This window comes from Planococcus citri, chromosome 4 (assembly GCF_950023065.1).
Source record: "Planococcus citri chromosome 4, ihPlaCitr1.1, whole genome shotgun sequence".
Classification (NCBI taxonomy): Eukaryota; Metazoa; Arthropoda; class Insecta; order Hemiptera; family Pseudococcidae; genus Planococcus; species Planococcus citri.
Window position 1 is genome coordinate 5,280,526 of NC_088680.1, and position 24,692 is coordinate 5,305,217.

A 24,692-nucleotide genomic window follows, 5' to 3' on the forward strand; every position below is an offset into this window, starting at 1 on the left:
ACCTTTTGAACATTTTTTTGCAAAGAAGTGATACTTCGGAGTAATTTCTGGGTTTCGAGTAATTTTTGGAAAAAAAGTTGAGATTTTCAGCAATTTAACAACAACTAGAAACTGAGAAAGTGAAAGTTCGAGCCAAAAATTGAGAGTTTGAAAATTGTAACAAAAGGTACATAGAAACTTTTGGGAATTGAAAAAATAGAACGGTTTTTTTTGGCAATTTGTAAAAACAAACGAAATTTTTGGTCTTTTTGGGCAACTTCTGCTTCAAAATCATGACTTTTACAATTATAGCAGATACCCTAACAATAACAGGACTCCAGGAAGTCAAGACTTCCTTTATTGGCATTGGCAATAAATAACAATTATTATTGGCAAAAAAGTTATAATTTTTCCGCAAATTTCCATTTCATTTCGTCGAAAAATCATATCTTTTTCTCGATTTATTATCATAAATGAGACGAATAAGACTATTGGATAATTTTTTGCCTTTATAAAAAAAATTGAGACTTATTTATTTAGTTGTTTAGAATTTTATTTTTTTGCGAAAAACTGAAAAAGAAAAATTGATTTTTTTTGTCAATTTTAGCAAAAAGCTAGACTTTTTACAAATTTTAAACATGGACAAAAAATTCAAAAATATCATTTTTTTTGACAATTTTGAATTTGGCAAAAAAAAAAACTAAAAAGCTCGTCAATTGCAACGCTATCTACCATCGAGATATTGAACCAAGTCAGTGTCACTTCATCGAACTGTCCTATCTCAACATGAACAGTCTTTGATTTGTAAACATAACAAAAACAAATTATTTTCTAGACTAGACTAGATAAAATTCGACCGAAAATTTCGCAAGTGTAACTAATTCAGTTAAAATTACCAGTACTTCTTCAGTAAACCAAGGTTGTGCATGATAAACCCAAATCTGCGATCAAATTCATGATAAAAAATGGATCAAAATTGCCAATCTGGTAAGTGCCTACTTCTACACCTTAGTCAAATAAAAACCCACCCAAATCTCCTCTCTGCATTTCGTCCTCACTCAACGTTTCAATATGTTAATTTACTCGATAATTGGTTCATTTAAGATGCAAATAAACTGCACCATACACAGAGCTGCTCGATAACTATTTCTATTGTGAAACCCTAACGTTGAAATTTTCCTCCCATTGTACATATTGTATATTATGTACACACATATTACGCCAGTTTCTAGCATCACGAGCCCATATTTCACCAATAATTATAATCAACCGAGTAAACATCGTTATGAATACAAGATTATGCTTTCGTATTTACAGGTGTCAGTGATAAGAGACCTGTCGAACCGTCCGAAGCTAACGGCGAACAAAGTAAGTACTCGAATGTCGAATGACGACGTATATAATTCTACAACAACCTTGCGTAGAACTCCACGATGATGGGAACTTTTCATTCTTTTCACAGATGGTGGTAAAGACAAACAAGCTAATCTGGCCGTCTCTCCGGTACCGAAAAATATTTCAGCAGGTAAATCGTTTCGTTTCGTGTTACTTTAAGCAATGTTTCGTCGTATACCTTCTAATCGAATCATTTCAGATGGCGAGAAAGCTGACGAAGAGCCGGGTGAAATCCTCATCAACGATGTAGACGCCGAAGTACGTATAATATTGTGTAATAATTTCCAATAACTTACCCGAAGAACAAACTCTGAACTGACGAATGAATTCGCAGGAACTCAACTTCAATCACTGCAGGATTACGAAGCTGGAAAATCTGAACGAGCTGAAAAACATCCAAAGATTATATTTTCGATGGAATTTAATCAAGAAGATAGAAAATCTAGATAGTTTGACTAATTTAGTTGAACTAGAGTTGTACGATAATCAGATCACGTCCATTGAGAATCTAGATCAATTGGTTAACTTGGAGTAAGCATAATCACACTTTTTACTGATGGTTCATTATCGAACGATATTTTATTGATGATATTGTCGTTTTTAGGATACTCGATTTAGCTTTCAACCGAATAACAGAAATAAAAGGTCTGGATAAATTGGTCAATTTGAAGAAACTGTTCCTAAGCGCTAATAAAATATCCAAGATTGAGAACCTGAACGGTTTGAAGAATTTGGAATTGCTTGAATTGGGTGATAATAAAATAAGAGTAAGTCTTTTCTATCGTTTTAGACTTTCATTCTTCGTGTTACTCTTGCTCTAAATCGATCACCGTTTGTTTCACGAATAGAAAATAGAAAATGTCGAAATGCTGACCAATCTAACGAAGCTTTACTTCGGTAAAAATAAAATCACCAAGATCGAAAACCTAGATACGTTGACCAATCTTGTAGTACTCAGTGTCCAAGTACGTATCAAAATACCTCACTCGATGATCTCGAATTAAAATCCAAACACTACAACAATTTTTGTAACTACCATTCCAGGCCAATCGAATCACAAAGATCGAGAATCTGTCATGTCTAAGTAATCTGGATGAACTTTACCTATCCGAAAATGGCATCACTTTGATCGAAGGATTTGAAAAGAACGCGAAACTAACAACGATTGATCTGGCTTACAATAAAATTACAACCATTCCTAGCTTGAGTCACCTGCCAGAGCTGCAAGATTTATGGGTAAATTCATCATGAATTTTCTTACCTCTTTAGTTACGAATAAAACTTTATTAACGATCAATATTCAATTTACAGTTGAACAATAACGAGATAACTTCGTGGAAAGATATTGACAACTTGAGTTCGAACAAGAAGCTAGAAACGTTGTACTTGGAACATAATCCTTTGGCTAACACAGCCGATTATCGAAGAAAAGTAAAGCTAGCTTTACCTCAATTAACTCAACTGGATGCTACTTTATTGAGGTTGTTTTAAAATCACCTTTGCTTTCTTTACCTTTAGCCAATGGTATGTTAACGGTGTTTGTGTGTATTGCAGATGAATTCGTCGACTCTCGAGTACGCCGCCGGAGACTTTATCATTATCGTCAGTTTCATTTACTATGTAACTCATTATCTAAATTATCACCTAGTAGTATAAATTTTTTTGAGAACGAACTGTGTATATTAAGCATTTACTAAAATTATTACATAGGTACGTTTATATTTCGGTACGTTGAATCGCCGTTCGTGTTTGTTTGTGATGAATAATATCGAATCATGTTTTTTCCTTCTGATTCTATTCTATTTTGATTTAATAAACTATTTATACGAGATGAAAGTTGTACTCTATGTTTAGATTAAATTTAACATATTCCTAGTTCGGTTCGGTGACCGAAGGACCGAGCCAGATACGTACTTTTTCAGCGATGAACGTTCGTTGAACTCTGGTTCCTCCAAAACACAACTATTACACGATTAATTAGTGTTAACGAAACTAATTTTAATTAAATAATACATGGAAATATTCGCGAAAACCCTCGAACAGAAAATTCGGCGCGAAATTATAGGAAAGTGTTTGGACAATTTTCGGATTTAGTAATGGACGATTCGGTGTTATACAATGACAAAGTATGGCTACCTATCGCGAAAATTAACGAATAAATACTCAATACGATACTATTCGACTTCCAAAATTAAACTTTTACTCAAAAAGCACGCACTTTTAATTAATTTTCAAAGTTTCACCGAAGAAACGAAAAACTTCAGTCATTACCGGCGCCATAGACTGTACAAAAATAGACGCGCACATCCAAAGTTATGAGTCATGACGTCATGAGCATGAGTCCTGTTGAATACAGACGTCTCAGGACAGTGAGTTCAAAACGATCCCAACATGGCAGACTCCCATATATGACGTCACTATCACTGTTTATGATAAGGACTTGTAAATTTTACGCGATTCGCACGAGTATTGCACGTATTGGTATTGGAATAATGCAATAAATCTGAATGTTTAGCCGTTTTACCAGATTATTGGGTATGCTATGCACCTGTTGAAGTTGAACTACAATTATAATAACTTCTCAGTTTTCTCACCAACTAAACCACTACTCAATGTAGTTTTTTGGTGAAAGTATAAAAATTGAAATTGTCCATTGTTTGAAAATTATTATATGTACTCGTAGAAGTCAAGTCAACATTTCGCAACTGATGAACATTTCGAACTTTTTTTCTGAGTTTCTAAGCATCTCATCTAATTAATTTAAATTCATTATGAGTACCTTCTAGTTCAGTAGTTCTCCACTACATGAAAAATCTTCATAACAAATAAAAATTGAGTAAGATGATTGATATTCATGTATATTTTGTATTCATAAGTTGAGTTGATGCGATCATCTGTTTTGATCCCACTGTCATACTTGATCAATCAAAGGATAGAAAACTGCGCAAAAATGAATAAAGAAAATAGAAATACGTACTGAAGAATATGGTTACTTTAGAGATGGTGGTGAAATCGAAGTGACAAATGGGATATTACATTGAAGTTTGAGATGATAGATTTAAAAAGTATGGAGTGTAATTATAGACTTTTGAAGTCTGTTGTCTGTAGTAGTATCTATCTACAGCTTACAGTTTCATAAATTCTTCATGAAAATAAATTAAATTCATACGCAGAAATTGAAATGTGTCTTGAAAGTTAAATCTCGATTCTCAAAGCAAAGTTGAAATCAGATTCAGAATGCGAATCGCATAAATTTTCAAGTCCTTATCATAAACAGTGATAGTGACGTCATATATGTGAGCCAACCATGTTGGGATCGTTTTGAACTCACTGTCCTGAGACGTCTGTATGTGACAGGTGAATTTTAAAAAATCAGTGTTGCCATTTAACAAAAATTGAAACGTTTTTTCGATTAATTTTTTTTTTCGTGAAAAATATTTTTTTTTTAGCAAAAACCCGAAAATAATAATTAAGTCTTGATTAAGTTGAGGAATTGAATTATTGTTTTAACTTCAGCAGAAATTTTCAGTTTTTTCACATTTGTTAGTCGATTTGGAGAAAATTACACCAATAATAAATATAATACAACAGAATCATTATGAAAATGAAATAAAATTCGCGTTGCGCGAGTGCAATCGCAAAAGAAAAAATTTGAGTAGACCCTGCAATGAGCCAACCTCCTCCTGAAGGAACCGCCTTAATGATCACGGTTAACCCTCGCGCCAAGTAAGTATGAATTTTTGGACAAAGGTCAGAACTGTTGGAAAAAAAATCAGAATGTTTTTCAAACTTTGATAAAAATTATCCTAAAATAACCCTATTTTTTTGTTTAATTTTTAGGAAAGAAAAAAAAACAGGTCAATTTCAGAATCGATACTTTTTTTTGAATTTCTGTAAGCAAAACTATGTAGGAATTTTTAAAAATTTTTAGCAAACATTGAAACTGTTTGGAATTTTTAGGGAAAAAATCGAAGTTTTGAATAAATGTCAGAAATTTTGTGGGAAAAAAGTCGAAATTTTCTTTAAATATTGATAAAAATTAGTCTAGATCAAGCCTATTTTTGCAAACTTCTGAAAAAAAAATCACGTCGCCATTTCAGAATTGAGACTGTTTTTGAATTTCTGTAAAAAAAATAAGGATTTTCTTTCAATTATTGCTAAAAAAAATCCATACTTTTTAAATTTCTAACAAAAATCATTTCTTCTTTAAAATTTTGAAAAAGTTTAAAACTTTTTTGAATTTCCGAAAAAAAACCTGAATAAAATTGTTGGTAAACAGTTTGGAATTTTTGTAAAAAGGTCAGAACTTTTAGAAATGAATCAGAATTTTTGCAAAAAATCAGGATTTTCGAATGAATCAAAACTTTTGGAAATAAATCAGAATTTTTGGGAAAAAAGTAGGAATTTTTGAGAAAAAAATCAGAATTTTCAGGGAAAGGTCAGAATTTTCGGAAATGAATCAGAATTTTTAGGGAAAAAATCCGAATTTTTGGGGAAACAATCCAAATTTTTGGAAAAAAGTCAGAATTTCTGGAAATGAATCAAAACTTTTGAAAAAAGGTCAAAATTTTTAAAATAAATCAGAATTTAAAAAAAAAATCAGGATTTTTGGAAATGAATCAGAATTTTTGGAAATAAATCAAAATTTTTAATCAGGATTTTTGAAAAAAAGGTCAGAATTTTCAAAAACGAATCAGAAGATCAACATTTTTTGAAATGAATCAGAATTTTTTTTTAAAAAATCAGGATTTCTGGAAATGAATCAGAACTTTTGAAAAAAAATCAGGATTTCTGGAAATGAATCAAAATTTTTGGAAATGAATCAGAATTTTTAGAAATAAATCAGAATTTTTGGAAATAAATCAGAATTTTTGAGGAAAAGGTCAGCATTTTTGGAAATGAATCAGAGAAATCAATCTGGATTTTTGGAAATAAATCAGTATTTTTGAAAAAAAGTCATAATTTTTAGAAAAAAATCAGAATTGTTTGGAAAAAGTCATAATTTTTGGAAAAAAGTCAGAAATTTTGGAAATGAACCAGAACTTTTGGAAAAAAATCGTTTGAAACTTTGATAAAAATTAGTCTAGGTCGAGCCACTTTTTTAAACTTCTGAAAAAAATAACGTCATTTCAGAACAAATTGATACTTTTTCTGAATTTCTGCAAAAAAAAATGAGGACTTTTCTCCAATTCTGGCTAAAAAATTTTCAAATTTCGGACAAAAATCATGTTTTTTCAATTATTTAATCCTGAAAAAAATCAAAATTCGATTAAATTTTTGAAAAAAACTCGGAATTTTTTTTATTTTTGGCAAAAAGTCAAGACTTTTTAGAATCTCTTGCTTCAACAGCGAAATTTTCAATTGGGATTTTTAAACACTTTTTTCTCGGTTAGAATCAGGACTTTTCTCAATTTTTGGCAAAAAATCAAGACTTTTCAAAATCTTTGATGAGAAAATCGAGACTTTTTCGCATTTCTAGCTTAGCAAAAATCGGGGCTTTTTTCGAACTCTGGCTGAAAAACCGAAAGTTTTTCTTTCTGACCAAAATTACGACTCTTGAAATCCTGATGGAAAACAATCAGGACTTTCTGACTCTGGCAAAAAACCATGTCTCTGGCACAACATCTCGACTTTTTTAAAAAAATCTACTAGAATCAGGATTTTGAGATTTTTGAAAAATCAGTGATGCCATTTACAGAAATTGAGCAGTTTTTTTCGTTAAATTTTTTTCTCAATGCGAATATTCGTAAAAAATGTTATTTTTCTGGTAAAAAAAAACGAAAATGATTATAATTAACTGGGTTGAGTAATTATCGTTGAAACTTTAGCAGAAATGTTCAGCTTTTTTCACATTTGCTAGTCGATTTTGAGAAAATCAGTCTAATTAAAATACAACAGAGCTATTCTAGAAATGGAATTATCAACTTTGAACAGGGAGAAAAAACGAATTTGAAAATAGAAATAAATGAATTTTGGAGATGAAAGTTTTTAAAAATCGCAATTAGAACAATAAAACGATAAATTAATCTGACGACCTACGAATTAGCTTCCATAAAGAAAAACAAAAAATAAATTTCGATTACAATTACAATTCATCGAAAGATGCTGAATGACTGATCACAAAACAATATAAAATTCCTAATGTAACTACGTCTCCAATTTATAAATTTATATATTTGTAACTTACACGAATGATTAAACGACGTATTCTATACGTACTAGACACCTATTATAGATTACTAATCACAGTTTTTTAATACGAAGTCACAAGAGCACCGCGAAAAATTCGCGTTACGCGAGTGCAATCGCAAAAGAAAAAAATATTTGAGTAGACCCTAATGCAATTTTTTAACGTATACCTGCAGACTGTAACTTTTGAATGCGATTGATTTGCAATTAAATTCAAATATCACACGAAGATCTTTCAATCTTCTTTGTAATCTTCGCGACGGAGCAGTTCTCCTTCATCCATTGGATTAATAACAGTTCCTAATTTAGTAACTACAGGAGGAGCGATTAGTTTCTGATGAGCTGTCTCTGGTAACCATGTGCGGCCAATTGGCGCTCTGACTGTAGCTTCGTAATCCTTCACCGAATTGAAGGGGAATGGGAGATCACTCACCTGTAAAAAAATATCCAAAGGGAATGAGAGTTGAATTAGTAAATTTTTCATTACTAGTTTTTGTTTTCATTTTTAAATAGATCGAAGTTTACCATGTGCTCCTTGATTTTATCATTTTTCGTTTCATTTATCACGACGTGACCTTTATTAGCGTCTTTACGAGGTGGAGCTTTAGGAACTCTGAATAACAATCGTTTATTGATTCGTTTACGTTTAGGTCTTTTGGCTTCTTTTTCTTGAATAGTGCCACTGGTCCAGGAACCCCATCCAGGCAACGTTAAATCAACTTCTTTCGGTAAAGATTCGTCGATCGCTTGTTGCTTTTCTTCTCTGAAATAAAATACGTAAATTAGCACCTCATTTACATCGATACCTCGTTATTCAATACAAACACTAACTCAAATTCAGCTACTACGTCATCGTCAGCGAAAGCTTCACCGATGGTCATCCTGTGTTGGAAATCTTCCTCCTCGTCGTCAATGCCTTCATCTCCTCCGGTGATTATTTCTGGCAACTCGGTCATTAAACGTTTGGCATTAACTTTGAGGTATTTATTAGGATCGATGTTCTCATCGGTGTCAGATTTCTTCGCAGGCTCCACTTTCTCTTTATTACCTCGTAAATCTGCACCAAGTTGGACAAAATCTTGATCAGTGATCAAAGGACGAGCTGAATCAAGATTTTCAACGTGTTTTCGGTTTTTGCGTTTTTCAGCTGATTTATCGGTCTTATTTTGAGGCTTAGATGGTTCATCTGGTTCAGGTTCAGATAAATCATCGTGTTCGGGTTCAGATTCGTTTTCCGTTACAGTCCACGAACCACTACGGTTGACAATTTGGGCCACTGTTTTTACTTTTTTACTCGTTTGTTTATTTTTCGGCGATCCTTTTCGTTTCTTGGTATTTTTTTCTTGCTCGACGAATTCGACTTTTTTAGATTTCTCTTCGTTATCATTTTTCAGCGATGATTTCCGTTTTTTACTAGTCTTTTTCTCTTGCTCGACGGATTGCTCGAGAGTGGATTCAATACCCGAAGATTTATCTTCGGTATCATTATTCGTAAAATTATCTTCGAACGTGTCTTCTTCAGGCTTCGGCTCGGTAGACGATTTCTCTTCCCAAAATTTTTTATAATTCGTTACAAATTGCGCATATTCGTTGCTATTGTCAGCGATCCAAGGATTATTAGGGTCTTTTTTCGTAGCAGGGGTAGATTCATCTTCAGTATCGGATTCGGAAGCGCTTTCTTCGATGTGTTTTTTCTCAGTTAGCTCTCGATTCTTTTGTAGCTGTTCGGATAACGCTACACGACTCTGAAAAACATACTCGATACATTAAAAAAACTAATTCACAACGATTAATTGACTCTTGACGAACGAAAAAATACCTCTTTATTATAAGTGGCTTTAATTATCTGATTTTTAGCCCATTTTCCGGTATTTCTGTGTCTTAGGGTGGCTCTCTCTTCTGCTCTGCTCTTCTCCAGTAGTTCTAATTGCTTCATGGCTGCTTCAGGATCGGTTTTTTGCAACTCTTCGAAATCTTTCATTTGTTGTTTGGTTTTTTCACGTCGCAGGATTCGATGATACCTTGAAAATAAACGTGGCATTGTGAACGAATACAAATTAGGGATGCTAAGGTTGAAAAATCAATCGAGACTCACTTTTTACTCTTGATTTTATTCTGACGCCATGCTTTGGCAATTTTATACGATGCTTGGGCTCTAACTTTGGCGAACATTTTACGTTTCTCGATCATTTCTTTCAGCGTTAGACGGAATTTACTTTTTTGCAACTGAAAAGTAAAACCAAACGTTGACTTGGTTGCATTTCCTACTTAGAAAAATCAGTAAAACTTGGTTATTACTTTTTCTTCGTGTTGTTTCGCAATTTTACTAGAATTCAATACTTGAGCCAATTCTTTCTCTAATGGAGTTGGATTCTAAACAACAAACCATAATCATTAAATAATTCAACGATCCCAAAATACCCAATCACAATGAAAGAATTACCGGCAACGAAGAAAATAAATCCTCAGCACTGTGATCGTAAACTTGAACTTTATTCTGATTCAAAGGAAATACCAACTGATCAGCTAAACGATTAGTTTTCACTACATCATCCCATCTATTCAATTGTTTCCTGACGTTTTCAAATCCTATTTCTCGTTGAATCTGAAAAAACCACTCGATTAAATACAATTCGAACCTCCCTCAATTGACCAGTGAACATAACCACGGTTACTTTTTTCTCGTGAACGCTTTCTAAAGGCTTCGCTAAAGTTCGAGAACTCTTCGCAGATTCCAATTCACGGGCAACTTTACGATTCTTTTTCTTGATAGCTTGTACTAGATCTTTTTCGAGATGTCTCTGACTATCTCCGGCATCATCCTTTCTAGACGAGAATGCGAATTCTGATACTTCTGCAGCCGGTTCACTTCGAGTAGCTGGTACGATTCTACATCATATAATCTCACGTTAGTCGAGAATTAAACCCATAATTAGGTAAAGATAGGATTAAAATATTACTTCGGTTTGCCATGGACTTGTTTAATGCTTTCTAGAAGTTTGCCATGAGCTTGATCCGATATTTCTTCGTCTGAATTCTCATCTTCTTGCAGCATTTTCACTTTGTCTTCATTTTTTCCTTTGTTCGGCTTGTTTTTCTTGCGACCCATTTCGATTTTTCAAGAATACAGTAATGTCTGAGGATTTTTAATTACACGGATATCATTAACAACATAATTTAAATGCAAAATATTATGAAAAAAATATTAATTTCACGCTTTTTTTTATCATTTTTATTCTCCACTCAGCTGCAAAAGCAAGACCGCAAGGTGGAAAATTACAAGGTTTAAAAATTAAAAACGTATTAAGGTTGCAATAATTTAGTTCCGAAAAAATCCGTAACCGTATGGAGCGCTAGTATCGACCAACTTTTGTACTCAACCTTGTTTTATTTTTCAAACAACCTTGGTACGATTCTAGTTGACGAAATTTTTTCGTAAATTTTTCATTCAATTTCGTGCCGAATAATCGTGGAAAAATATCGTTATCGGCGTAAATATTGCATGTACTATTTACGGGTCAGTGTATCAACACGAACGTGGTTCTATCGTTGGACAAATACGTGAGAATTTGGAATTCGGATCAATCACATGCGAACGCTCAACATCGTAAGACTAACACTTTTTAACCGTATTTATCGAATTTCGCGTTAAATATCATCACCGATCGCGAAACTCCCGCAATGGATACCATTTGCACAGTTCTAATAGCCTTAATTGGTATGGTGCTATTCACCAATCTCGGTATTCATAAAATAGAAGAAGGACACGTCGGTGTTTACTATAGGGTAAGTGAACTTGAAAATTCCAGGAGTCTGTTTGTACTTTGTAGCAAACTGAATTAATTTTTTGTTCCAGGGAGGTGCCCTTTTATCGGAAATCAGCCTACCAGGATTCCATATGATGATACCTTTGATTACTACTTTCAAACCTGTACAGGTAAACAATCACATTTATTGAAATGTCACTCCTTGGGAGGCTCGATGTTACCGGCTTTTTCTTGTTTAGGTCACATTACAAACGGATGAAGTGAAAAATGTACCTTGTGGAACTAGCGGAGGTGTTATGATTTATTTCGATCGTATCGAAGTTGTAAATATTCTCAGTGCTGACAGTGGTAAGAGCATCACTACTAAACCAAACCATAAATAAATAAGGTAAAGGTAACTGGCATGAATTGTTAATCACACGTCGAACTTTGTGTTTCAGTTCACGATATTGTGCGTAATTACACCGCCGATTACGATAAAACTTTGATCTTCAACAAAGTCCATCACGAACTGAATCAATTTTGTAGCGTGCATAATTTACAAGAGGTAACGTAGTATAGGCTAAATACCGAACGTTTCGTCGTAATCGACGACTTGGAAGCTAATTTATTCACGATGGAGTGTTTTTCCAGGTCTATATCGATTTATTCGACCAAATCGACGAGAACCTGAAGAACGCTTTGCAAAGAGATCTCAACGAAATGGCTCCAGGTTTGAAAATCCAAGCTGTTCGAGTTACTAAACCCAAGATACCGGAAACTATTCGAAAAAATTACGAAACTATGTAAGTTCGAGCTTCTCAAATAACTTCTAGAAATCGTGGATCATTTTACATGGTTTCTAATTCATCTGTTCTTATACAGGGAAGGTGAAAAGACTAAATTACTGATTGCTACCCAAAGACAAAAGGTAGTCGAAAAAGATGCCGAAACCGAACGCAAACGAGCTATTATTGAGGCCGAAAAAGAAGCCCAAATTGCCAAAATTCAGTACGAACAGAAACAAAGAATGGCTCAAATCGAAGGTATATTCTACTCCTTAATCTTCATTTCCTGCCTAGACGACTACTTGTTTCTGATCCACGTGTTTTTTTTTGTTGTTCAGACTCCATTCACGTAGCTGCAGAAAAAAGCAAAGCCGACGCCGAATTCTATCACGTTCAAAAACAAGCCGAAGCCAACGATCTGCTGTTGACTTCCAAGTACATGGAGTTCAAGAAATACGAATCGTTGAGCAATAACGCCAAAATTTACTACGGTCCGGATGTACCGAAAATGTTCGCATATGGAGGCTGTAACGATCACGTAATTCACGACCAAACCATCGAGAATAAGCCTAAATAAAACACGTTCCTTATTTCTACCTAGTCTTATGGTTTTTAAATCCAACATGTGATTTTTTTATTATATGTAATACCCGCACTAGTTTTTTTTCCTTTTGTTTTATTTTCGATGTGATGTACAATTTTAAGTTAACGCGTGTACAGAAGTAATTTAAGTAGTTTCGTTAAATAGTATTTTGTAATATTTAGATGCATTTTTTTTTTTTACATTAAATAATATTTGAGAGTAATGTTGCGTTATCTTTCGTGTTACAGAATTGACCAAAAGTACCAATCGACAGGGAAGGAGCAAGAATAATACAATTTTTTCGAGAAATGATGCTTTTTTTACGTCTTCAGTTCTTATATTGTTTTGTTTTGAACTGAAAATTGCTGATTTTAACAAAAAAAGAGTATATTGTTCAAGAAACCATATAATGAAAATTTTATTTTAGATGCAGAAATTATTGTTTTGGAATTATATGACATTTTTTTTTTTTAATTTAAAAAAGTTGGTAAAGTTGGTAACATCAAAAAATTTAAACTCTTTCGTATTTTTTTTTTTTTTTTTTTAATAAAACAAGAGGACCTGAAATTTTTATTTTTTTTTTTCTATAAATTTAAAATTACTCAGGAAAAGCCCAAATGAATTTCAGCAGAATTCTGAATCCTGTAGTCTATTTTTATGTTCTAATGCTTACTACGAAATTCCAAACGTGTCAGCTCGAAGTGAAATTTAGAATTAATAATTCCTACTTGAACACAAAAAATTTAATTTTTTGAAAGTAAAAATCCAATCAACATTCTAACAATAGAAAAAAAATCATTAAAATTTTGGGAAACCATAAAATTATTATTATTTTTTTTAATTTGAGAGAAATAATTCAAAATCAAAGTGATGTTTTTTTTTCAATTTTAATTACCCACTATTTTCCCCAACAATTGTCGAAATGAAGCTCCATCGATATTAGATTCAGGCAAGATAAATGAAAACAAATTTTTATATTCCTCTCCATAAATACTCGTACTACGATCAGAAATACTTCTCCACGTACACAAATGCATTAGAAAGGTGGGGAAACCAGTTCCATAAGTTGATCATTCGTTAACGTATCTCCATTCGATTCACTTCACGCTTACGAGAGCCAATGAGAGTGAAAAATTACAAAAGTAGAAGTGGTGCACTCAGTAGCCAGTAATGATGCGGCTTTGTCGCAATGTTTTTTTTTTTACGTGCAAGTTGGAATTAATTACACCTGATTGAAAGTTGTGCACTCCCTAATGGCGTTTCGTAACGATGCTATGCGAATGAAATTCAAGGCGGAGCTCATTGTCTCTGCGTATGGGACCTGTTTTAAACTTTGATTGGAGGACTGGAAAGTGGGTGAAACAGGTCATCAAAACACTTTGGAATTTTATGGAAATTAGATACAGGTTTCGGGGACTGGACTGGGCATTATTTTCCATTCTTAGGATTTCCAAACACTGAATTTCCATTTGCAGAGTGAGGTGAATCGTGAATCATTGAAAATTGAGTTTCTTGCGATGGACAAGGTATCCGAATACGTATATCTGAAATTACTGATGAACAGGAAGAGTGCATCAATTCTGTAAAATTGCTTCGTCACAAGTGTGCAACTTGGATAAAATAGATTTATTAGTGTATAGGTATTTGAATTAAGAGGTCAGCTTGAATTTGGATCTTGAGCCGAAAATTCAGCCATAGTTTTTGGTGTTTTTGAAAAAGCTGGCTCGCGACCTATCAAAATAGCTTCAAATTTCTCCAGAAATTCAAAATTTTTAAAACTTTTGAAGAATTTTAAAATTTTAACAAAAAATCAAAAATTTTTACTCATGCTTTTTTGAGCACTAAATTTCGACAGAAGGGCTAAAATTTCTACCAAAACCTTTTTTGAGCCCTTTTGCGGAATTTTCACTCGTTTGGTTACAATTTTCGACATTTTCGAAAAAAGAGGAATACCACCGATATAAGTTGGTTAAAATTTTGAAAGAAAAATTTATAAATTATTATATAAGATTTTCTGACATTTTTCGAATACGATTTTCGCATTTCTCGAAACAAGTGTCGTATGACCTATAAAAATAGATGGATTAAAAAACCAAATTTAAGCTGCCCAAGTTCATTTTTCGATTTTTGGCGAATTTTTGAAAATTCAAAATTGACTGTTTTTGGCGATTTATGCTTTTTTTAAAAAAAAGTACGTACTTGATGAATAAAAATGGTCGAAATAAGTCCCAAAACTAATATTAAGTACCCAAATCAAAATTTTTCAATTTCCAGCCGTTCTGGAGCCTCCAGCGTGATTTTTCAATTTCTCCAGAATTTTGAATTTGCTCCAGAAGGCGTGAATATGAAGTTAAGCAGCTAAAAATCGAGTTGTGTATTATACTCGACCTGTTTAACGAGTTTATCTACATTTGAGCCGATTTTGGAAGTGACACCTCATAAGTGGTTTTTTGACCAGCTTTTTTCAAAATTAAAAAATTAAAAAAATCAAGTTTTCCGTTTGTGTGGAAAATTTTGAAATTCACGCAAATCGCTGTATTTTGTCCAAAACTTACCCCCAAATCCAAAATTCACAATTTCCAGCCATTCTGGAGCCTCCAGCGCGATTTTGCAATTTCTCCAGAATTTTGAATGTGCTCCAGAAGGCGTGAATATGAAGTTGGGCAGCTATAAATCGAGTTGTACAGTATATTACACTCGACCTGTTTGACGAGTTTATCCACATTAGAGTCGATTTTGAGAGTGACACCTCAAAAGTGGCTTTTTGACCAGCTGTTTTCAAAATTAAAAAATCCAAAAAATCAAAAGTTTCCTGTTTGTGTCAAAATTTTTCAAATTCATCGAATCGCTGTATTTTGTCCAAAACTAACCCCCCCAAATCCAAATTTCACCATTTCCAGCGATTCTGGAGCCTCCAGCGCGATTTTTCAATTTCTCCAGAATTTTGAATTTGCTCCAGAAGGCGTGAATATGAAGTTATAAGCAGCTAAAAATCGAGTTGTGTATTATACTCGACCTGTTTAACGAGTTTATCTACATTTGAGCCGATTTTGGAAGTGACACCTCAAAAGTGGCTTTTTGACCAGCTTTTTTCAAAATTAAAAAATCAAAAAAATCAAGTTTCCCGTTTGTGAGGAAATTTTTTAAATTTACGCGAATCGCAGTATTTTGTCCAAAAATAACCCCCCAAATCAAAATTTTTCAATTTCCAGCCGTTCTGGAGCCTCCAGCGCGATTTTTGAATTTCTCCAGAATTTTGAATTTGCTCCAGAAGCCGTGAATATGAAGTTGGGCAGCTAAAAATCGAGTTGTGTGTTATACTCGACCTGTTTAACGAGTTTATCCACATTTGAGTCGATTCTGAGAGTGACACCTCAAAAGTGGTTTTTTGACCAGCTTTTTTCAAAATTAAAAAATCCAAAAAATCAAAAGTCTCCCGTTTGTGTCAAAATTTTTGAAATTCATCGAATCGCTGTATTTTGTCCAAAACTATTCCCCCCAAATCCAAATTTCACCATTTCCAGCCATTCTGGAGCCTCCAGCGCGATTTTCAATTTCTCCAGAATTTTGAATTTGCTCCAGAAGCCGTGAATATGAAGTTGGGCAGCTATAAATCGAGTTGTACAGTATATTACACTCGACCTGTTTGACGAGTTTATCCACATTAGAGTCGATTTTGAGAGTGACACCTCAAAAGTGGCTTTTTGACCAGCTGTTTTCAAAATTAAAAAATCCAAAAAATCATGTAAAGGTATATAAAGCTTATGCACCCCTGATGAGATGTATTGACTTACCCCGGCTTGAGTAATTATATCACCTTTATATAAATAAGACGCGAACGCGTTGTAGTTTGAATTATTTATTCGTTACGTTACGAACACGAATGTAATATTACAATTAACACAGATTAATTATAAAACACAATAAACTCATTACACAGTACATAATATAAAACACATGAGAAAATATAGAAATAAACTCAATACACATGAGCGACACCACGACGCTCTAAACTCATTACACCAAATTATAATAAACTCACTACACTGACCATGCTCTACACAATAGTACGAACATAATGACGGCCGCAGCGCCGATCTCCGAACACGTAGGTCCGAGGATCGACGCCTGTCAGTGTTACCACCACAAGGGTAGTAACTTGTCCCTAATATCCCTTACAGGAACGGCATATATCCCTCTCACATATGCCCCTTCGTGTGTTTACCTGTGAGGGTAGTCACTGATGAACATACGGATCATCGAGAGAAAATATGTCGGACCTGATAAGGTACTTGATCCCATCTAGGATCAGTCCTCTGCCCCCCGTGTGTTCAACTGTGCGAACATAGGAGCAGAGTAAATACTTTGAACCCTTTTTCGAAATGAATGCACCCATCCAGTACCCTGAGTTTGGCTCACTGCACTGCCCATCAGCGATTTCGAAAAATCGAAGATGAACACAAGCAGTTCACACAAACCAGAAGTACCAGGTATGCACATTTCATTTACGAGACAAATCCAAAGGTAGACGTTTCCCTAATCTATGTTAATTTTTGTTTCAGCGCATTGGCTAATAATACCTTCCAAAGACAAGAAGACAAAAAAACCAAAAGCAGCGAACCGTCATTGGAATCACAGTGGATTCTGTCGAGGTCAGCGTCTCTACGCAGTGGTAGGTATCAGTAACGTCTGGTGTACAATAATTGAAACATAAAAATAAATTTTTTTTTTTTTTTTTTTTTCAAATTTCCTCGCGACCCCTGCCACATTGGGCATCCATCGTCGGCTTTGACTAAAATCACCAGGTCCGGCTGAGAGCGCCCATCGACGATTCCACCGCAGCTCAACTGTTCTGATTCCTCAGTTGATTCTCCTTGCTGGGAGGTCTGACGGCTTGAATCTCTTCAGCCTGCGTGTATCCATGTAAAAAAAAATGTCAAAAAACAGAATAAAAATTAGAAAACAAAATACTGGACTTTCTTTACTTGTATAGTCGATGCTTTTGAAAAATAAGAATTCTCTTTAAAAAATAAAAAACAAACCAAAATAGGGCACATCGATGGGAAAAAATTTAGAAAAAATAACATAAATCTTGTAAAAAAAAAAAAAAAAACTAAATATAATCAGTCCACGTATTTGAAAAAACAAATTGATAAAAAATAGAAAACATTAAAAAATAAAGAATGAAAAAATAAAAGCGGTAACGTAACTGCAAACTAATTGCTAAAAATACACAAACATGTACAGACAAGTGTGAAAACGTTTACATCAACAATAACATCTTATACTCGATAACATAGTCATACAAAAATGGCTATCAGGTACAGCGAACCATTTACATTTATTTAAAAATTAATCGAATACTGGAACCGTCGGCTGGAGAATAGGTGATAGATCGTGAAGATATGACGACGAGATGACACGTTATAATCGTTGAGGCGGAACAGTCCCTCGCCTTTATTACGCCGCTTCCTCTGGCGGAAAAATCCCTCGCCAGGCTCAACTATGATGACCGATGATAAGTACTAAGGTGACGAAAACCCATAGCAATTAGTACAAAAATTAAAATCAATGCGCCGATGTAGGCGTTGTATAAATTGACTCATTGAATTTTTTTGAAAATTTACGTTATTTCACTCGATTGAAATTGAAAATTTAAGGTTCGAAACAACGAAATTATTGGGCGACTTCGAGTGAAAGATGATTAATACTGGTGAAATTCTGTCCCTAGGTATGAAACCTTGTTTGAATTTTTCAGTACCTCCTTTTTGAATTTGGTAGGTACCTACAATTTTGACTTTTTATATTTTTTTAGAAATATGTAATTTCATGACAACGCCAAAATTTATTTTTTTGCAAGTCTGTTTTCCTGTGGAAAATTTTTCAAAAAATTAAAATTTCACCAGAGTTTTTAATAAATTAGATTTGTAATCTAGATTTCAACTTACGAGTTGATATTAGTCACTGTCATTTTCCATGTAGAAAAATTTTGACAAATGTCATCAGATTTTGAATTTAGATTGTAATTTAAATTTTACAAAAAAAAAATTTTTGAGATCAATTTCATTACTGGAATTACTGTTTTCCATTTCTGTAAATGATTATTTCAAATTTTATTCTGATTTTTTAAAACAGAATTAAAAAGCACTGAAGTACGTGATCAGTTTAGCATGATGTAATTACGTGAACATATTTCATCGCACAATTCGAGTGGATTAGGCGCGTTTTGCCGCGTTTAGAGCTCCGTTTGGTACACTCCCTTTCCTCCTCAGCTGATGTAAACCAGTAGCTGTATGTTGGCTGTGTTGCCAAGTAGTAGAGGTCAACCTGATGGCTAGGACTGCAATGAGTTGCCCCAGGAGTAGTATGTTTGTTCACTGTGTTGGTGAGAGAGAGATAGCTAGTATATTTTTCCTAGAATTTTACAGACAATGAAATCTTTTTGTTGCTTGCTGGTAACTACTCTTTGTTAGAGTTTTACACGAATGATTGTTAATTTCAAACTGTTGATCAGATAATTTATATCAAGTATACATGTCAAGCTGTTTTCAACGTGTTATTTGCTTTGTATTTTTCAGCTTGGCTACTATATTGTAGAATAGGAGTGATTTTCGTCTTTATAAGTATCTGGAATTTTTCAGGTAGAATTTGTATTCCTGTAGGGTGGGTGCTTTTGCCCCAATTGATAATTTTAGAAATTTATTCAGTGAAATTGCAAGTCAAATTTTTCTCAAAATATAAGCAGTTCGTGATGAACTTTTTCCTCAGTTTGTTTCTGAATTTTTCATAATAGGAACTACTTTGGTTCGCAAGAGAAAAACAAAATATTTGAACTTGATTTTTATTTGTATAGTTTGGGTACTTTTAGTCCTAGTTTGAAATTTTTGTGCTTAAGCTTCTTTTCAATATTGTTAGCTGATAGACTAGGCCTACTTGTTTTCTTGAGTTGTGTCAATTATTCAAGCTCCATTTGTTAATGGGGTGATTTAATGTTCTAATGGCCTAAGTTTTCCTAACTGGAAAAATTCTTTTTTCTCAGATTCATGTAAAAATATTTTTCTTGCCTTGTCATTGTAGACAAATCTGTTTTGGCTAATTTTTTCAATTTGAATATGGTATTAGATGTATAATTTTTATGAGACATGTTCTCATATTTTGAGTCAGGCTTTGATTGAGTTTGAAACCAAATGTGTCTCGATCATTGTTGATCTCATTTCTGATTAATTCAATGTAATTGTACCAATTTTCATGGATTGTGAAAGTGTAGGTTTCTTATTAACCTGTGTACGGAGTTTCCTCTCCATGTTGGAACTTTTAAATATCACATAAGTTTGGAAGTAAGTTTAGAACATGTTTCTCCAAAAAATTGATATCAAATATTGCAATTTGTGTTTGGAATTTTTTAATTTCCGATTCTAGAGCTATTCACATGTAGATAGGAATGGAATTTTAAATTCTGGCACAATTGTGCCCCTCGCGACGTGTAAGGGTTATTTATATAAATCTCATGGTCAGGTAACTAGTCAAAATTGATTTTCCAGTAGTATCACAAATCGAAAATGGCATGTGTGTCAAATTAGTGCCAATATAGGCACAAATTTCAACAGTGTAAGTGATTTTGCCTATCAATGAGTTATATACCATTTTTAATTTGACTGGGTATTTTCACATTACCATATTTGATCCATTGAGGACGTTCCCTTATGATAGAATTGATGAGTTGTTTCATCATTAAATTTGATTGCTCAAAAATTAGGTAGATTTGTACCTTGATCAATAAATTTTACCTCAACTTTTTCAAGGTCATGTAACAATTGAATTGTTTGTAAATTTTTAATCAATGATTGATTATTTTCTTCAGATTATTCTGAATGTTTTCAGAGATAATTACTCCTTTTTCAGTTTCTTTTGAATTTTTGATTTTAAATGATGACTTGTAGCCAAAATATTTGTAATCTCCTTTGTCTGGAGCATCCAGCTCTTCTTGCGCCTTAGATTTCAGTTTTATTTCAGGAGGCTTGTTGCCTTGTCTTTAGCAATTGTGTGTTTTTTTATCACCATTTTCTAGTATATGTTTATAACTAAGAAGCAAGTTGTAATTTGTAGAATTTTGGGATTTTTCCAGCTTCAACCAGTAGATCATAAGTAATTTTCTCGAATGAACCTTTGTGGCTATTAGGAATGTATTCCCTTCTCTTGTATGTATTTGCCAGTAGCTGAGCTACTCTCAATTTTTGTGCTAGTAAAGCAACCAGTGTTTGTTGAAAAGCATAGACATTATGGTATATAATTGGTCTTTTGTGTCTTCAAATTGTTCATTGAAAAAGTGTAATTCTGCTTGGCAAGCAGATAATACAATTGTAGCATTTTGTGGCAATTTTGAATTACATACATTTTTGATTAAATTGCCCTTGGATGCAAAGTGATAATTGGCGTGATTGTTTCACTTTATTGAGAACTGTAGTTCGTTTTTTATCACAGTTTTATTTATTTTTTGTACCCTAAAGGTTAGGTATTTGAGTGGAATTTCAAAATTTTCCAGCTTTAGCAGGTGTAATGTATGTATTTTTCATTTAAAAAAATTTAGAAGGTCCTTTGTATTGACCCTGAGGAGTGGGAGTTCTCAACTAGTCTCCAGTTGTAGGAATTTATTCAATTTTCAGGGCTAATGGAGCCACTAGGTTTCTTATTACATTTCAATTGAGGTAGGTAACCTCTAACCTCTGGAGCAATGGGATTTTGATCCCAATTTTCTGAATAAAAATTCATTAGTGGTCCTTTGTAAGGTAAATAATCACGTAATTTAAACGTTTTGAATTTTTTTATTTTTCAAGTTTAATAAAGGTTGGTACAGTAGGTCCAATATGATCGCATTTATGGCGAGTTCAGAATAGTATCTGTCAAAATCTGTATAATAGTCCAGTAATTGTGGTGATTTTCTCACTGTTCTCCTTCCTAGGAAATGTAAGAGTTATTTTTAACCGGAATGTAATGAACAAGTGTGATTTGGTAGATATTGTAACTTAATTTTCCCAACAGGGAGGGTGGGAGGGAATATTTCCCTATTTCGTGACGATTTTTGATCATCAGTATTGAAAATAGTTACCATCAAATTGTCTTTGATTACAATAAACAGATATTGTTCAATTGGCAATTTTTTTATTTGGATTAGGAAGATGTTTTCCTTGTTGAGAAAATTTTATCCATTTTACATGATTAATTTCGGAACTGTACCCTGTGGTATAAATATCACTTTTATTAACTAAATTTATATTCACGAAGAATAATTTTATTTAAATAAAATTAAAGAAGGATCGGAGAAAATATGTAGCTGGAGCAGCAGTGGCAACAACGTTCTTGTTTGAATAGAGCAGCGGCAGTGGCAGCGACATCTTCAAATGTTATGGCTCAGTGCATACGCAACTGTGTTTTCAACATATCTTTTTGAATTCTTTGCCATTTGATTGGCATTTATCATTTTTTCAACTAATTGTTGTTGAGTTTTAAAAATCAATTTGAAGTGATTTTCTTCAAATAACCAGGTCTGTTGTGAAGACCCAGTTTATAGTTGAAAACATTTCTTGGAGCAAGATTGTCCATGTTTTTGATCAGATATTGTGTGATCAAGTTTAATGCTGGTTTAATTGCTATCATTCTATTTCTAGTACTACCTAGGCATCTGCCTTGTAGTGCCGTTTTGTTGTGATTACTATGTAGTAACTTTCATGTATTTTTACAAATATTTTGAGACATGTACATCAGTAGATAATACTCTGTGGTATGAAAAATTATTTTAGTGGGTTAAAGTTGAAATGACCTCAATTCGTAATTGTATACAAAAAAAAATATTTCCCCTGAATCACACGTTCGTTTCACTATTTATCTAATTGATTTTGTTGTTTTTTATTCAATTTTTCATCGAAAAAAATTTCAAGCTAAATTTTAGGAAAAAACGCGCAAAACTGGAATAAAACTACATTGATTGTAGGAGAGGTGGCATTGTTGCACACGTATGGTAGAATCAGGAATCAGCAGCAGCAGCAGCTGCTGTTCTAGCTCGCACCAGCAGCAGCAACAGCAACTATACAACACAACACCACGTTGATCATATTTCCAATTGATATGGATTCGTTGGAGAATAGGATTCCTGTTAATTTCACTGAAGTAGTGAATTTTAAACTTTACAATTCCCTTTGGGAAGGTAGGCGGGGTTATTTTCCATGAAATGGATTATTCTGACCTGTGGCAGATATATCTAGGATTGAATCCCTTCAATCATTATTAGTCAAGGTTACTAACAAGAGGTACAATTTGACAATTTTATTGTATAAAATTGAAGTACACAGCAGTGTGTGTATTAAATAAAATACATCCGAGTATTTAAACACGAGGCGAGCGTCTTCAATAGCGCGCAAAATTCTACAGAAATCCGTTGATCGGAGTAGTGGAGGAGGCGGCAATGTTCTCGTTCATTGAAAACCGCAGCAGCAGCTGCAACGACATGCGCAGTGGCAGCAGCAGCAACCATACAACACCACGTATCACCGGACACCACGTTGAGTGAATTTTCAAGTAGAATGAGTTTGTTTGAAACTCTGTTAATTCCAGGTATTTTGTTGATTTTTTAATTTTCTGTTCTCCATGTAGGAAGCTGGGTGGGGCCTTATTATAAAGGTTATTAGGATCTGAACTATCCATGTTGGTAATTAATTCTTCAACGATCTGGTTGAAATTTGGTTGATTGATGTTTAATCAGTTCTTATTGCTATGGTGAGAAGTTTCACCCTGCCATGCTTATGTATTATAATTTACTCACAGAGTATTTTTTTACTTCAATATGTTCAGTGACATACGTAGATGAATAATATACAGTGTAGTATAAGTGAATGATTTTATTGAGTAAAATTATAATACATAGACGTAATGTTTCATCAAATACACTGAGGTATTATACACATGAGGCACAAAAGTGCGCAAACATCTACAAAAATACGTTGGCTCTAGCAACAGTAGACAATGTGCTCCTATGATGAAACGCAGCAACGTCAGCAACAACACACACACAGCAGCGGCTCGGCCGCGCTCACTGCAACGATAGTGACGTCAGCACAGAAGCACATTTTCATAATTTGGTGCTTTTCTTCGCCTCTTCTTGGCACTTTTTCGAAAAAATACCTAAGGATAGCAAGAAAAAAACGCCTACTACTTATATTTAACACAGAATAAAAGCAGAATTTTAAGGGAGGATCGGATCCTCAGTAAAAATTTAAGCAACGTGGGTGGTACACGTAGTTTTGTTTCTAGTGAAACAATAAGCACTAAGTTGCACTAGTTAGGCGCCAATGTAAAGGTATATAAAGCTTAAGCACCCCTGATGAGATGTATTGACTTACCCCGGCTTGAGTAATTATATCACCTTTATATAAATAAGACGCGAACGCGTTGTAGTTTGAATTATTTATTCGTTACGTTACGAACACGAATGTAATATTACAATTAACACAGATTAATTATAAAACACAATAAACTCATTACACAGTACATAATATAAAACACATGAGAAAATATAGAAATAAACTCAATACACATGAGCGACACCACGACGCTCTAAACTCATTACACCAAATTATAATAAACTCACTACACTGACCATGCTCTACACAATAGTACGAACATAATGACGGCCGCAGCGCCGATCTCCGAACACGTAGGTCCGAGGATCGACGCCTGTCAGTGTTACCACCACAAGGGTAGTAACTTGTCCCTAATATCCCTTACAGGAACGGCATATATCCCTCTCACAATCAAAAGTTTCCTGTTTGTGTCAAAATTTTTCAAATTCATCGAATCGCTGTATTTTGTCCAAAACTAACCCCCCAAATCCAAATTTCACCATTTCCAGCGATTCTGGAGCCTCCAGCGCGATTTTTCAATTTCTCCAGAATTTTGAATTTGCTCCAGAAGGCGTGAATATGAAGTTATAAGCAGCTAAAAATCGAGTTGTGTATTATA

At 33.8% G+C, this 24,692-nt stretch overlaps 3 protein-coding genes across 3 annotated transcripts; 2 read left to right on the top strand and 1 right to left on the bottom strand.

Annotated features, from left to right (window-relative positions):
• The first annotated feature begins 776 nt into the window (after nt 1-776).
• Nucleotides 777-3,203, top strand: LOC135845695 (protein phosphatase 1 regulatory subunit 7-like). The gene is made up of 10 exons (XM_065364472.1): nt 777-966; nt 1,297-1,347; nt 1,442-1,504; nt 1,574-1,632; nt 1,709-1,905; nt 1,979-2,141; nt 2,223-2,339; nt 2,419-2,610; nt 2,686-2,855; nt 2,929-3,203. Exons 1-10 carry the CDS (start codon nt 945-947, stop codon nt 2,930-2,932), a joined length of 1,038 nt encoding a protein of 345 aa, XP_065220544.1. The 5' UTR covers nt 777-944; the 3' UTR covers nt 2,933-3,203.
• A 4,325-nt stretch (nt 3,204-7,528) lies between these two features.
• LOC135845694 (U3 small nucleolar RNA-associated protein 14 homolog A) lies at nt 7,529-10,841 on the bottom strand. Its single transcript, XM_065364471.1, has 9 exons — nt 10,524-10,841; nt 10,239-10,452; nt 10,007-10,168; nt 9,862-9,936; nt 9,659-9,789; nt 9,383-9,584; nt 8,395-9,308; nt 8,089-8,326; nt 7,529-7,996 (listed from the first exon to the last, which is right to left on the bottom strand). The coding sequence occupies exons 1-9, from the start codon at nt 10,670-10,672 to the stop codon at nt 7,799-7,801; spliced, it is 2,283 nt and encodes a 760-aa protein (XP_065220543.1). The 5' UTR covers nt 10,673-10,841; the 3' UTR covers nt 7,529-7,798.
• Nucleotides 10,842-10,991: 150 nt separating this feature from the next.
• Nucleotides 10,992-12,903, top strand: LOC135845697 (erlin-2-like). Its single transcript, XM_065364473.1, has 7 exons — nt 10,992-11,349; nt 11,420-11,500; nt 11,570-11,678; nt 11,771-11,877; nt 11,964-12,115; nt 12,195-12,355; nt 12,436-12,903. Exons 1-7 carry the CDS (start codon nt 11,245-11,247, stop codon nt 12,672-12,674), a joined length of 954 nt encoding a protein of 317 aa, XP_065220545.1. The 5' UTR covers nt 10,992-11,244; the 3' UTR covers nt 12,675-12,903.
• The last annotated feature ends 11,789 nt before the right edge of the window (nt 12,904-24,692 follow it).

What these genes read in the sequence shown, in the direction of transcription:
- LOC135845697 (XM_065364473.1), top strand. Translation starts at nt 11,245, where the DNA reads ATGGATACCATTTGCACAGTTCTAATAGCCTTAATTGGTATGGTGCTA. An exon ending in ACGTCGGTGTTTACTATAGG is followed by an intron (nt 11,350 to 11,419) that starts GTAAGTGAACTT and finishes TTTTTGTTCCAG; the next exon opens with GGAGGTGCCCTTTTATCGGA. An exon ending in AAGAATGGCTCAAATCGAAG is followed by an intron (nt 12,356 to 12,435) that starts GTATATTCTACT and finishes TTTGTTGTTCAG; the next exon opens with ACTCCATTCACGTAGCTGCA.
- LOC135845694 (XM_065364471.1), bottom strand. Translation starts at nt 10,672, where the DNA reads ATGGGTCGCAAGAAAAACAAGCCGAACAAAGGAAAAAATGAAGACAAA. An exon ending in CGAAACAACACGAAGAAAAA is followed by an intron (nt 9,790 to 9,861) that starts GTAATAACCAAG and finishes TTTACTTTTCAG; the next exon opens with TTGCAAAAAAGTAAATTCCG. An exon ending in GACGTAGTAGCTGAATTTGA is followed by an intron (nt 8,327 to 8,394) that starts GTTAGTGTTTGT and finishes ATTTTATTTCAG; the next exon opens with AGAAGAAAAGCAACAAGCGA.
- LOC135845695 (XM_065364472.1), top strand. Translation starts at nt 945, where the DNA reads ATGGATCAAAATTGCCAATCTG. An exon ending in GGATCAAAATTGCCAATCTG is followed by an intron (nt 967 to 1,296) that starts GTAAGTGCCTAC and finishes TCGTATTTACAG; the next exon opens with GTGTCAGTGATAAGAGACCT. An exon ending in CGAAGCTAACGGCGAACAAA is followed by an intron (nt 1,348 to 1,441) that starts GTAAGTACTCGA and finishes TTCTTTTCACAG; the next exon opens with ATGGTGGTAAAGACAAACAA.